At 35.9% G+C, this 15935-nt stretch overlaps 1 protein-coding gene across 1 annotated transcript in view; it reads left to right on the top strand.

Annotated features, from left to right (window-relative positions):
- LOC134805023 (glutamate receptor 1-like) overlaps positions 1 to 15935 on the top strand; it is an 87316-nt gene that overhangs the window by 43964 nt on the left and 27417 nt on the right. Inside the window, exons 5-8 of the mRNA XM_063778315.1 lie at positions 10417 to 10670; positions 12938 to 13087; positions 15351 to 15557; positions 15783 to 15890. Of these exons, the coding sequence (XP_063634385.1) occupies positions 10417 to 10670; positions 12938 to 13087; positions 15351 to 15557; positions 15783 to 15890 (719 nt within the window). The remainder of the gene's footprint in view (positions 1 to 10416; positions 10671 to 12937; positions 13088 to 15350; positions 15558 to 15782; positions 15891 to 15935) is intronic.

Below are 15935 nucleotides of genomic sequence, written 5' to 3' on the forward strand. Positions count from 1 at the left end.
ATCAAATGATATTTCGTACATAAGTTCCGAAAAACTCATTGGTACGAGCCAGGATTTGAACCCGCGACCTCCGGATTGAAAGTCGGATGTCATATCCACTCGGCCACCGCCGCTTCTAATGTAAGATTTAAATTAAATATTTTCGAATTTTTACTCAATACAGAACTATTTATTCTTGTGATTATTATTGTTTAACTTTTTGTGTAACTAAAAATACTTATACATATGGAAACTTTAAATAAAATTAACTCATTAAAAAATGTTAATTAAGAAATAATTAATTATAGATAACATTGTAAAATAAACAAATTAGATGTCATATTCTTTGTGATGCTCCTACAACAGTTAAGGACTACATTTACGTCGAATCATAAATACCGACCTTTTTTAACTTTATTAAAAAATGATTCTTGTTCACCAAAAATCACGTATGCGTCAAAACGTTTTAGTGATTCAGTTAGGCAATAAAAAAATATGTCACGGCAGTTTGTGCAGACAATTCCGATGCACCAGATTTGGTAAAATGTGACAGGGGCTTTACTCGATTATCGCCGCACATTTGCCGGTTTGAACGTAAATTTTTATGACTTCCGCCAAAATTGCAGGGCTTTGATTGCACAAACTTCACCTAATCATTATTTGTTTCCTTTTATAAGGTAAATCTTGTTTTCCTTTCAAATTCCGTAAACATGTAGAATCGACATTCCCTTTTAACGACATTAATACCTACTTAGCTATAATTGCTAATCAATCAAAACATTTTTATGGAGAACGGAGAAAAGGATTCATTCCGCTTTTTTAGTGTTCCATAGCTAAAGTGGCAAAAATAAGAATTTGTTAGTTATAAATGAAGAATAAATAGGTAAGCGCAGTTTTAGGGTCCGTGTTAAAAACACATCTGACGAAGAACGAATTATTCTAAAAAGGTGCCTACCAACTTCTTACATACATAAATTGAATCTTGATTATGTTAAGTTCTGATATTCAAATATTACATTTCGTTATGCTCGATGTATACTGATAAAACCCATTTCAAATTCAAACACAGATACCCTAGTAGGTAATCTAAGTCCAAGCACAGATAAAATATTTTATATTTTTAGAGCCTGTTTACTTATATTTATGATCCTGTTTGGTTAAGTAAATCCTCATTTCCTATGGTGTAAGTAAAGAACTTCAATGAAAACTGTAGCGGACATGCTCGGTTAAGCCGTTTTTTGAGTTTTCGGAAAAAAGGCGTACAAGTGCCGCGAAGGTACTCCCTTTTGCTTGTGATGTACAAGGCATCCTATTATGACGGATAAGTAACTACGGAACCCCACACTGAGCATGGCCCGACAACCCGACATGCTCTTGGCCGATTTTTTTAGTTGCAGACATGGTTGTAACTATAAAAAAAGTTTGAATGTACATAGGTAAGGACATAGAAAACTTTGTGGTGAAACTTAGTTTTATTTTTAAAAACCCAAATACTTATATAAAAAACGGTATATTTTTTAGAATGTGGGGGACATTTGTTGGATTTACAAAATCTAACTGTAAAAATGGCGCCTCTTAGAAAATATGTTACACGTAATTCCTTTTTTTTTTTAATTTATTTAACAGAACACAAAGTACAGTGTTACCTATAATTAAAGTTTCGCCAAACTGTAAAACAGTTTGTTGGCGATGCGCTCAACTAAACTAAAAACAACAATAGTACTTAGGTAGGTAAATAGGTATCATATAACAAATATCAACAACACACAACTGCCTGCCAGCCTGTAATAAACCCTATTTCGACGCAATAAGTACCTACTGTCGTTCGGTAAGTAGTTAAGTACTTGGGCCGCACGGCTCGCGCTAAACGTATTGTCATCATTTTGTTATTACGATTACGATCTATTTTAGGTCAAAATAGGGTTCATTATTGGATGCAGTTCATTAGTGCACCTGCGCGTGAGTAGTCTTTATTTACATCATTTTTAGAAGTTACTATTATTAAAATTATATTATAATTATGTTATGTATGTTAGTTTATATGTAGTTTTAAATGCATTCGTTTGTTTTAGGACTAAGTTTTATGTATTTGAGATCTTATACTTATCTAGTAACAGTTTTTTGAGTTGTAATTTCATACTGCCTATTCTTAACTTATTTTCGTTCAGCAATAGTGGGTATTCATTATAAATCTTTGGCATAATATATTCTCTTGTTGATCTAGTAGTACGTTTACTTATTCTTTTTACTTTAAATTCTTCACTATAATAGCTACACAAAACATTCAAATATACGACCTTACATGCACGGGAAGAATACCACAAAAAGTAGATCGTAATTATACCTATGCCTTTGTTTAGTGTTTTTATCAACCAAATGTTTAATTAATCTTAACTGCAGTTGCTTTTCAGTGACTGTAATAAAATAAACTTACTGGTTACCTGCTACGCTGTGCAGAGATCATATCAGGATTCAATTTATTCAAGGCGACGCGCGACCGCATTTTCACAAGACGTCACATGTCACCGGCACACACATGCGCCAGGAGTGCATTCAGAGATTCATTTCAGGAATACGGCTCCGATCAATCATGTTGAACTATATTACACTCCCAGCTGTCACTTGGCACGTGAAACTAGAGATTATCTTATATTTGTCCTCATTTAATAAGAAATTATTAAATCATTTTTACTATTGAATTTAGTTTAAATACTGCCTACCGATTTTGGAAGTATAGAAATGTATTATTGATTAGTCCGCACCCGCTTTTATTTCTCAAACTCCAAATTATAGTTCAGTTAACAATGTAATTTGTACACTTTTTCTCTTTTTGTATTTTTATTTTGTGGTGGCCCCAGATATTTAAGTTCGAATTCAATCTAGAGCTATAAAGCTTTTGTAAAATATACTGTAGGTACATCAAAAGACATCTAATAAATAGTGTCATTATAGTTAGATGCAGATATAGGGCCAGAACAAATCACCAGCTCGGCATCTCGAGACGAATGGCACAATTTTCAAACAACAACGCTGAAAAGGCACCAAGAACAAAGAAGTGCATTAGCGGATTCAAACAAAAGCAATGTATTTAAATATTTTATAACTATAAACCGGTATTTTATGGCAGAAATATAAAACATCATGTTTTTGCAATCTCGAAATTACGAATGAAATATACAGAAAGGTTAAATATGATGCTACGAAAAAGTTGCGCACTCAACCAGACCTCAACATCAAAATGTGAATTTATTGCAAATAACCGGGGAATTGATATTTATGCACTGTCGTAAATTTTGTCGAGAATAGACCTTGACTTGAGTGGTTCTAACAAACCGCCGGATATAAATAAGGGTGCTCGTGTTTTGAGGTTTAAAAATGCTTATAAAATACTCAGTTTTGACAATCTTCAGTCGGCTTCGGAAGTTTTGCGGTACCTATGGATAGACTAATATAAATCAGATAACAATGTTAAGTAAGTATCATGGTCAATACTGATAAATTAATTTACGGACTCATGACTAAGATATTTGTCATGCACCTAATAAGTACCTTGTACCTCCTGGGATTGCGCAAACTCGGATTAAACGCATTTAGGACCACCTTAAGGTATTAAAACGTTTCCCAGCTTGCTCGGAATTAATTCTTCGAAAAAATCTATTTTGGTTGGCATATTATTAAGCTATGGTACTACCATGTTTATTTACCACTAGCTTTGCCCGCTTCTGCGTGGAATTAGTACCAACAGCTAGAGTAAGTACAGCGCCTGGATAAAATCTAATAGCAATTCGAGCATAATATGCTTAATTGTTTACACCAATTAACAGGCACTTCATTAATTTTCTCATTTCCACCCCCCTTTTCACCATCTTTAGGAATGACTTCTGGCATAAGAACTATCTTATGTCCTTCCCCGGGACTTAAACTATCTCTATGCCAAATTTAAACTAAATCCGTTCAGCGGTTTAAGCGTGAAGAGGTAACAAACAGAGAGACACACTTTCGCATTTATAATATTAGTATGAATTATTTTCGGTCCCACAAACATAGGTAGGTCTAAAATGCACCATTAAACATCTGTTACTGTTTTGCACAAATGAAAATTGCATCTTAAAATGCGTAAAGTTATTTTTAATCGAACTTATCGATTACTTTTTTTTGTTAAATATAACAATTCAATAACCATAATATCTATGATACCGGGCACGCACGACCGTCCGCTCAGTGCTCATCGAGCTGCGTTCGGGAAAGGACTTGAACTCACAGACCTTAACGAAGTCTCGTCTATTCCAAAAGGCATTTAGGTCCAATTGAAGTACATAGGTAGGTATGTGTTCCTTGATGACTTACTTTTTTTTCTTTTCTTCTTTTTTTTTTCTTTTTTCATTTATTTGATAAAACCGGTTTACATGTCAAAGATGATAATTAATATAATGATTCCCAACAGATTACAGTATTGTAAAATGATTGAGTTAAAATTAGATCTCAATATGATAAAAATAAAATATTAGTAAAAATGTGCAATTATACAACCATAATTAGTCACTTCACGAATTCATCCGAATAAATTATAACACATACCTAATAATAGTACCTAATATTGAAGTCAGTACCGAAATAATAAATAAATAATTACACTTAAGGATGTTGGTATATGGACTAACTGTCTTTATACATTAAAAATTCATCGTAGTTATAGAACGAGCGCTCAATAAGCCAGTGTTTTAGATGGCACTTAAACCTATGCAGACTTGTGGCCTCAGTTACAATGCTTGGTAACTTGTTGTAGACCGTGGGGCCCATAACGTGAGTTAACTTGGACGACTTCACAAGTTTGCGGCTAATACCTACAAGCTTGTTAGCGTTTCGCGTATTGTACTCGTGTACCATTGCGTTCGTTTTGTAGGACGTAAGGTGTTCACGCACGTACACCGCCACCTGCATTATTACTACTGCGGGTAATGTGAGAATGCCCAGTTTTGTGAACAGTTGCTTTGCCGGAGTATCTAGCGGTACTTGTGAGATGGTTCGTATGGCGCGTTTCTGGAGGCGAAAAACTCTTTCCCACTCGGCACAGCGTCCCCAGAGTTCCGCCCCGTACTGTATTAGGGAGTGAACTGTGGCAAAATAACACGCGCGGGCAACCTCCGGAGTCACAGACCCGACAACTCTACTAAGGGCAAAGCACACGCTTGCTACTCTGCTGCACAGTTTGTCTACATGCCCATCCCACTTCAAGCCCGAGTCTATCTCAAAACCCAGAAAAGCTGTAGCAGTGGTTTGTTCCAGCAGCGTTCCATCGATTTCAACAGCCAGCGGCGCTGCTTGGCGACCAGATAAATTAAATTGCATGAAGTGCGTTTTCTTAAGGTTGAGAGCTAAGCCATTGGTTCTGAACCAATAAGCAAGCTGCGCCGCTGCCTCGTTCAACGCCTTCTCAACGCCATCTCCATTCGGAGCAGTAACAATCGCAGCAACGTCATCAGCATACATTAGTATAGTATTTTATTGCTAGTACCTACTAAATACAACGTACTCATACCTAATGTGTACGTAATTTTAAGGCATAAAAGTCGTATTTGATTACTTCGGTTGCTATGTACAGATCCGTCTTACACGAAAATGGCAATATATTTTTTTAATGTGAATTTTAAGTTGGATGGAAATACTGCAATGAAATCGTATAAGTAGAAATACACTTTTTGAAGTACTTTGGAAATGTCTATAATTTAATCTCTACTATAATTATCCCTAGAGCAGACTGGTTTGGAAATGTTCCAAGTGGCTTGGGTGACTCCAGCTCGAGCTTTGTCTTACGGGCCGGGAACTATTCGCTTTGCCTTTGATATTTTTAGTAAATGAACTCGATATTTTATTCGCTTTGTGGTATTAAGTACCTAAGTCTATTTTACACGTATTAATAGTAACGTAGCTATATTTTTGTACACACGCTTTTACGTGTTGACTGTTGGTACTTACCTCATTTTCTGCTTGCATGTCTAGCAAATCTTCTATCAGTGGTTGCATATTACTTTTAAGAAAAAATCTAAAAATATCAAACGATGAGGATGTGTATGTATTGACACACACCCACACCCAGGGAGGATATGGGGACTACATTTAAAGGGAGAAACGATTGTCCCTTTTCCTCTTAATCAAAATCAAAACGTTTTAGACTTAAAACAAAAAACGAAATTAGCCATTCGCAGCACCTAAAAGATCTAATATTTTAATAAACAGAAACTGTTTATAAAACGATAGCACACAATGAGTCTCAGGAACTGACTGTTCATTAGGCTTCAACCGTGTTTTTACTTAATCGTGATTAAGTAAAAACACGGTTAAGTAACCTCAATAAAAACTGAAATATTATACATGTTATAAATAATACTAGCGACCCGCCCCGGCTTCGCACGGTTTAACAAATTATACACCTAAACCTTCCTCAAGAATCACTCTATTGATAGGTGAAAACCGCATGAAAATCTGTTCAGTAGTTTTTGAGATTATCGCGAACAAACATAAAAACACACAAATAGACAGACGCGGCGGGGGACTTTGTTTTATAATGTGTAGTGATTAAAATCGCATGAGTAGAGCCGGAGCAGCTAACAACTTTCGGGCCAACCCTGGTACTGTACGTCCATACATGTGTGTGTTACAATGTCCATACAGGCATATTACAGTTTTGTGCAATAGACTAGTTCGCAGGCCTCGAATATTACGTTAAAAATAGTGGCGGTGCGATCTAATTTTAGATTTTGCAAGTTCATTTACAATGTTTCGCTATCGCAAGGCGCGGATAATAGACGACTCGCATAACTGACGCTAAACAAAAGTCCCCGGCTCGATCTGCACGCGTCGAGCGACCGACGACTAGTAAACAAATCACCGTGTGAAAAGATAACGACGCCACAACACGTATTATTTCTTAACTGATTGATTTTAACTCACTCGCATTGTAAGAACTAAAACATGAACATACCTAATGGACATAAAATAAGTCAACACACTCGGTATTTTCGGAAGTATAGCAAATGCTTTTCCATCACAAGCCGTGTCGTCGTACGGGGACACGAAAATAAATTATTTTACCAACATTTTATTTCGGTAACACACCATGCCTACTTCGTCATTCTAACCCAATTTATTGCAGCTTATGTAAAATAAGAAAATGGGCGAGATTGAACGGAAATAATACAATAAACCATAAAATTGGCGCAAAATGAATTCTCAACAATATAAAATAAAAAAAATAATAACAAAGCCATCGTGATATATAAAACGTAACATCTGAAGCCTATATTCTTTTAGCGGAGCAAAATCCCTTCAACCTGTGTATGATCGAAGTTAATTATAGTAACTGTTTCTTACATACGAGTAATATACAACAATTTTGAACAATGTATAAAAGTAGATGTTTTAGAATACACTTTTATCTTGCAGTGATACCTTTGGTTGTATTTACAAAGTACTCTGTTTTGTTGAGAACCTATCGTAAAATCTTTCTTTATATATTGCATAAGAAATTGACATAAAATTCAATAATGTTCCATTTTCCCCGGGATAAGAGGCGTGTATAGGTAATATTTCGTCCTTGTTCCACGTTATTGAGATTAGAAATACGTAAAGAGGCAACATATGTAAATCAGGAAAGAGATCTCATTTTGGGATCGACAAGTTCATAATTGATTTCGGGACACACAGGGCGACTGAAGGGGGTACGTCATAAGCCATTAGTCGGGTGACGACAGTGGAAAACCTCAAGGGTCACGAGTTCAAATGCGACACATGGTGAGAATAGTCCGGGTGCGGGTGAAACTTTCACCGCATCTCCAGCCGCACATTTATCTCTCAACAACGAACTGTTTTGGATTTCTACTTGCGTGTACGCGAATCGGCTTAGGTCACGATATCCCGTTGCCGGCCTAAATAACGAATGCATTTGTAAAGATTTTAGAATACTTACGAACAATATTTATGGATTAAAGGTATGGATGAAACATTTAGTGAGAGCCGAGCGGAGATTACAGGAGTCTTCAATGTACACAAGTAGTATATTTTTAAAGTATTTATCAATCGTCATTGAATAGAATCGTTATCTTCACCACAGCACAAGGTTTATTATGCTTATTGTGGAATAAGCTTGATTTTAGTTATTACTATTTCCTCTCTTATTTATTTAAATAATTTTATATGCAATTGTTAGGTATACAGCATGAGTTAATTCAGTGCTTTTAATTAGGTAATTATTACAGTAACCAAAAATGTGTATGTTATCGGCGTTATCGCTTATGCATGACGCGGATTTTCAATAAATTTACACTCATATGATGGATTAAAACAGTGAGAAAATCGTTAACTGAACGTATAATCCCATTGGATTTGATTCACACCAAATTCATCCGCACGCCAATCCATTGTCGTAATTAACGAATGCTCATTTCCGGCATTACTATTTTGTAAATTTTCAATAATTACTCTTGATGAATATTATTTCATAACTACGCCTGATATCAACACAGTAAATATCTTTCCTTTCGATCTAAATAATTGTCTAATGTTTTAAACACTTTACACACCGAAATAAATGGTCGCGAACAGAATTTACGCGTTGTATTATCTATTTCATCGGGTACATATCGTTCATACCTTCCAGCTTAGGCGCCCTTTCACGAAGAGCAAAAGAGTTTTTATTTTTTGCCTCCTCCGAGCACGCTTTGTCCCTTTTTCGTTCCGCTTGTTTTATATGGGGCGTTTAATTCGATAAAATTCGCGTGGACTCGAATTGGTTTAGGAGAACTGGAAAATAGAGCAGAGTATAAATGCTTCTGGCATTGTCAGTGTTCTACGAGTATATGTTCTATTATCTTTGTTATTTTCACGCAACTGTATCTACGTAAAGTGCTTGGTATCTTTGTTAGGTGACTATTGTGTTACCGAGTGTTTGTAATACATATCTCATTCGTGCAATGTTTTGCGGCTGCCATAATATGAAAATAGTAGGGACATAGGTGGTACAATCGGGGACATTAGTAGTGAACCACCTTAAGGGCAAAAATCGTTTAAACATCTTGCAGACGGTCAGGCGATATTATAAAAGTGATGACCAATAGCATGGCACATAAAAAATATGGTTGTCTGTAAAGCCGGTTTACAGACGATAATTTTGCGTGATACGAGTAACGTCATAAGAAAACGTGGCCGTAACGTTACCATGGAGACCTGTCCACGACGTTACCATGGAGATTTGTCCACAACGTGACACTTTTTCGTGCATGCTACCGGTGTTCATCGATTTATAAGACGTTATTACGTCGAAATGTGGGTGTTGAAAAAAAGGTTAGGTCAGGTCAAGTTTATTGCCGTCCATTGTCCTTCTGACGGCCTGCATTTGCGAACTATGATAAGGAATCCAAAATGCATCCTAATTGGTTATCTTTATGGGGAGGCGAAGCTTAGCCTAAACAACAACTTATAAACTTTTGCCCTTTTCCTAAATGCATAGTAATTGGTTATCTCTATGGGACCGAAGTTTAGCTCCGTCGTAAGGATCGAGGGAAAATTTTTCTGAAGTGGATCACCGGGAATGTCCTCGATTGTACTTACCTACCCTATAGTGGGCTAGAGGCAGGGTACCTACACAAGAACAGTGAGAATGGGTGCAATTCGTTTAAGTACAGGATGATTTTGGTTACTGTTAACTTCGGTGTTTTAAGTATACGAGTACCTATATAAGTAAAAACTTACAAAACCTAATATCCTCACTCATATCCAATCCACACTTCCAAACCTTCTATAACTTTATCAATATACTTTCATACCTAGGTACCGTTATAAATTAAGATATGATCGCAAATTCTTACGTTTTTTAATCCTTCTTTTTCTATAAGTACCTAAAATTACAAATTCATTACATTGCATAAAACAAAAAATACTTTAGGATTTTTTTCATAAGATTATTACCTTTATGCCTAACTAACGAAATGCTTAAAAATACATGCGGCTAGATTTTGCCAAGTAACAAACAACAAATTATGTAGATTGTTGATTTCAAATACTTAAATGGTCAATTGACTGATTGACTATACTGATAAGTGCAGTAAATTGTAGTGGTGTACATATATGAGTAAACTTTAAAACTTAATTAGAAAACCGCGGTCTTTATGATAAATTAACTTAATTTACGCTCAGGAATGTACCCTTAAAATTAACGGAGTTTTTAAAAAGATATGTTGTTTAAATGGTTTTAAAAAGTGCACATGTTTTCTTTGCAGGTAAATATTTCAGCTATCTGCATTATTATACTCGTATAGTACAAACATGTTAACTTTAAAATTAGTGTAGCCGCCGTGCAGGTCAGGATCAATAATAAGTTGCATTCGGAACAATGAGACAAACCAAAGTGACAATTAATTAACGTTATTTGTATTTATACAGGATTACTACGTCTACAGCAGCTGTATCAATCAATGCAGCCAGGCCGCACGGTGTTCCGAATCTCTCTTGTGAAACGGATTACCAATGCATCGGAAGCGATGGACTTTTTGCTGGCACTGGAACAACATGACCGGTGGGGCAACAAGCGTATTGTTCTCGATTGCAACGCAAAAAATGCCAAAAGCATTCTAGTCGAACATGTTCGGAAAGTGCAATTGGGCCGGAGAACTTACCATTACATGCTCAGCGGGCTGGTGAGTAAAACTCTGCTATAATTGGATAAGAAGTTACGTAGAAATAAGTTTAAGTTTGACCAGCGTAAGTGGAACGTCAAATCAAAAACAATAAGTGGTCGTAATCGTAGCAAGATTAACTACTAGTCGTTCTTATTTCATTGTCACTCGATTTACATGTACTTACGAGTAAGTATGCAAAATTTCAGCTCAATCGGAATACGGGAAGTGGGTCAAATTTAAGACGCACAGACAACGGGACAGGTGAAACTAAATAGGAGCTTGTCAAAATACGGTCGAATTCATAAAATCCTGCTTTTTTTCAAATCGGTTAAAAAATATAGCACACATGAACGGATCTCCATGACTGTTGATTAGTTTTCGACACGGCGAAGTAAAAAAACACCACCTCAACAAGTACTGAAATATCCATGAAAGATCCCTGACAATGGTATAAATCTCGCCTCGAGTTCCATAAGGTCAGATGTGAAAAAAGTCAACTTTATATATCAGCTAGACAGATCAATCTTTTTTGTAAGTTTGTATTCAATTAGGTCTTTGTACTCATTATTCTAGATAAATGAAAATGTCTAGGGATTTTTGGTAATTTTGGTCAGATGTTTACAGTTATGGAATTTGTAATATTATTCAATCGCATGAGTAGAACCGGAGCAGTTAACGACTTTCGGATCAGCCCTCCACCCCTAAAATATATATTTTGACAAGGTATTTAGCTATTAAATCAATCGCTCAATTTTATATTAAAAGTATATTTGAACGAGGAATTTCCAGACTCATTTATACCCTCGAGGGTTTTATCTAAATATATTTTATTTTACCGTTTACGGCAGACATTTCCCAATGTCGAGTTGCGGCGGAGCTTTAAAAACGAGTAACAAGCGCCCGAGTTCCTTATTTAAACGTTCTTATAGGAAATGTGATGCAATAGAACAGCGTCTTTTTCGCACTTCCTTCTACACGAACCCTATTAGCGAAGTGTCTTTGACCATTCGTCCATCGTATCGACTTTCCGCAGGATTTCTCTAACCACTGAACCGATTAAGTAAGAATCACATCCCTAGTTTAATTTACTACCGTTTTTCGATTCTTGAGTCAACGCAAATGAGTCACAAGGTTGGTTCCTTAAAACTAAATAAATTAAGGATGCCAATTAAGGAGGCCTCTGCGGCATGGTACCGTATATGCTGGCAGCATTTCCTCGCTGGATTGTTAAGCTAATACGTTGGGCGAGGAAGCTGCCAGCTCTTCGGTCGTCTGTGGCATCTCTGAGTCTCTGCGCGAGGTCTTTGATTTTAGCGTATCGTGCGGCGTGTCAAATTTCTGGTCTTTGAGGTAAATATTCACCTTTAGTAGTATCTGATAAACATTCACAAAAACAATTCCATAATACAAAAATGAAAAAATGGCTCATCGTACTCAAGGTTTAGAAAATGTTAACTATAATATTACCTGCTGTTTTAGAAAAAAGTTGTAGACAAAATACTATTAAAGCCAAAATGAATAATTTATTTCATTATTTATAACTACAATATTGAACAAAAGAAAACTTCAATGAACAAAAGAGAGGCACTGCCTCCCTTTCTTTATCAGTCAAGTCAACCTTAAGGCAAAGCCGTGAGACTAAATTAATAAGGGTCTGAAAAATATTGCAGGTTCACATAAGGACTTACTTAGTAAAGTGCATTTTTTGTGTATCATTGTTGGCTACTTCATCCAACAGTAAATGTTATGTATAGGTAAATTAGGTAATATTATACCGGGTGTGGCCTGTAATATGAGCAAAAAATTCAACTGTAGGCTGTACTCTTCATACTGACCAACATTTGTTCAGCGACTTTTAAAAATAACTTGTGGTTTGATTTTTAATACACTTTAAAGTTTATTCTAAGACGCAATGTATTGCAAATTTTGTTATGTTTAAGGCGTGACAATGACAAGCAACGTCAATTACAATGATATGGCGTGGCGATGGCATCCATTGAAGATAATATTTATTTTGTATGAAAAATAGGGAGTCTAAATACTTCATAATTTTTAAAAGTTGTTGAACGAAAATGTCACCATTTGAGGAGTACAATCTATGTTTTAATTATTTGCTCGTGTTACAGGCCACACCCGGTATACATATTAGGTAAACATTTTGTTGGTTATAAATATCGATAGATAATGTTTTAAGATAAGAACACATTCTCTAATATATTCTTCAAGGAACATCCCATGGAAAGGGTGAGGACTAACTAAAGGCTCAAACGTATTTCCATTAACAGGTTATGGACGACCACTGGGAGAACGAAGTAACCGAGTACGGCGCAGTCAACATTACCGGGTTCCGCATCGTCGACCACTCGCGCAAGATTGTGCGCGATTTCATGGACGGTTTGCGAAGAATGGACCCCCGATTCAAGGGAACCATATCGGTAAGAGCTTCGCCCCCATTAAACGGCCGCGCACCAGCACCCCTCCGTAACTAGAAACAGTTTCAAGTATGATCGCCTAGACAAACTTATTATCATAGATTGTCTTCAACATACAACGTATTCCCGAAGTCCTTATTAGTCTGATATTGAAGATACAATCAGAAATAACCTTTTCTGATTCCAATAGATCGTTACAGATAGTTTTTACATGCTCAGAAAATATATGTATATTTTTTCTAAAATCAGTTACGTTAGTTACTTAGTTTGAGAAAAGTTTACCCTATTATTGTTTTTACGTCTTTATATTAACAGGCGATAACTATACAGGGTTATTTCGGGGTCGTGGAGCAAGAGAGCCAGACATCATACAGAATCCAAAGATGAGCCTAATGATGTTGTTAATTATTGTTTATCACCAATAATGATGATTATTTTCCAGATGACAAGTAGGAAAAAACATTTTTGCATACAATTTGGTGGCCCTACTCAATGTGACGTCTTGTCGCTTTCCATACAGCATATGTCAAAAGTCATAGGGTGACCATAATTACTTGGTATAACATTAATTTTACTTGAAAAATAAGAATAATTCAAGTAATTACCTTTTAATCAAATACTACCATATGATAATGTGGATCATTTACAGAGTCAGAAAAAGTGGTTCTGGATCACGACCCCGAAATCACCCTGTATAACCTACGCAAAATGTAGGGTTACTAAATAAGTAGTAGATACCTACCGTCAGTATCATTTGATTCAGTTTTTTTATTTGTGATAAAAAAAGTCGATACCATCTTTATCATGTTTCCTGTCTTGTCATTTTAATTTCAGACAGTACAGTACAGCTCTCAGTTTGAACTTTTCCAAACAACTTATCATCATGACACATAATACGACTAGTTGAAGTTGTGCAGTGGAAATCCCTCGCTTGCGGCGAAGCTTATAGTGCAGCACTTTGACTAGTTTGAGTTCATTCCGAAAGGCCAGCAGATTAATTTGGGTGCTCCATTTGATGCCGTTTGCATATCTAAGCTTATCTTGAAGCTAGGTCACCTGACACATAATCTCATAACATATGGAGACGGATGATTAGATCATTGATTTACACAATTTATTGAATGCTCTGCATCAAGAGCCTAGCTAGTATAACAGCTCAAGACTTCATAAATAACAGTTAAAATCCTAAACCTATTTTATCATGATATTTATCGTGATAGACCGCGTGTATCGACCAGTTAAAGCAATTATTTAAAATTAAACGTTTTGCTTGATTTCGTAAATGTTGGGTTAGGTAAATGTTATACTACTATTACATTGGATGGCTAAAATACGATGGTTAAAGTAGCGATATCGAGCTATCTGTAACCCTACCCATGGTATTCATGTGGGGTTGTAACGTACATACTAGAAACCTGCATCGCAGAGCAGCTCACATGCGTCAACAGTAAAGCGCCGATGTGGAAATTGCGATGAAAATTGTGAAGAGAGTTATAACCAGTTTATGTTGATTTCAGTAACTCACTTGCTACGCCCTAATGAAGCCATAAGTGAAACCTCTGCATAAGTTATTTCTTCGTACAGTAATGTGCTTGAAGTTCTTCGTTGGACACGTAGAAATGAACAACGATATCTTACTATTAGTCTTGGTTGTACATACCTACTTTTTCATTTAAATTTATACGAAATTTACTTTTATGTACCGTTTTATTTTGGTTTTTAAAAGCTTCCTGATAACTTGTCCGTACAAAAAATATTGCAACTTGTTCATCATTGTGACAGTGCGAGACGATGTACCTAACTAGCATAAATTTAAAACCTAGCTTCCTATATTTGTATATGTATTACCACTATTTTTAATATACAGTAGAACTTTGATTATCCGAACGCTCAATTAATATCCGAACGCTGCAGCCGTTCGTATATCAAGAATTGACGACTTAAATTTAAAAAAATGTAAAGAAAAATTTTGGACGTTTTAGGTGTTTTATATTTCAGCATTAAGTAAAATTTTAATGGACTGTATTTTTTTGTAAGAAAGTGTTGTTTATGTTTGATCTAGTTCCAAAAATCCAAATTTCTATTATCCGATCTATTCCCGTCCCGAGGTTCTACTCGTACTGAATGTAAAAAAAATGATGTCATATATTTCTGCAAGTCGACATCTATTGTGCCTAAGTGCCTATTTTGCCTTTTGTACCTATAACTATGACGGTAACTATATTTGTATATAGATAAAAATGCCCGGTGTTTATGTTTTTATTAGGCCCAAGCTGCACTCATGTACGACGGAGTGCAAGTATTAATGGATGCACTCGGCAGGCTTTCGAGAAAGAAACCAGACGCATTCCGCAACGCTCTTCGCAGGGCCGCCGGTCAAGCTAACTCGACCAAAGTCATCGATTGTAACCCTGGCAAAAGCTGGGTGATACCCTTTGAGCACGGCGACAAAATATCTAGGTTAATTAAAAAGGTAATTCCTTCCAGCATCCGTTTGAATCTCACAATATCACAATTATTACACGGTTAATTTCCATTTATTAAGATCTATAAAGAATAAAAAAGTCTAATCTCATTAAATATAACAATTCCTAGGGAACAAAGCTTGATTAGTCTTTTATTATAATCTTGATATCCTTAAGCCAGTAAAATATTAAATAAAATACCAGACTTTGTTTAACTTGCTTTATTATTTCAGACTGATATAGAGGGTCTTACAGGAAATATATCGTTCAATGAAGAGGGGCATAGACACAATTTTACATTACAAGTGGTTGAGATGACTGTTCAGAGCGCTATGTTGACGGTACGTATCATAATGATGCATATTCTGCCTGGAGTTGACTCATCT

This window comes from Cydia splendana, chromosome Z (genome assembly GCF_910591565.1).
Source record: "Cydia splendana chromosome Z, ilCydSple1.2, whole genome shotgun sequence".
Taxonomy (NCBI): Eukaryota; Metazoa; Arthropoda; class Insecta; order Lepidoptera; family Tortricidae; genus Cydia; species Cydia splendana.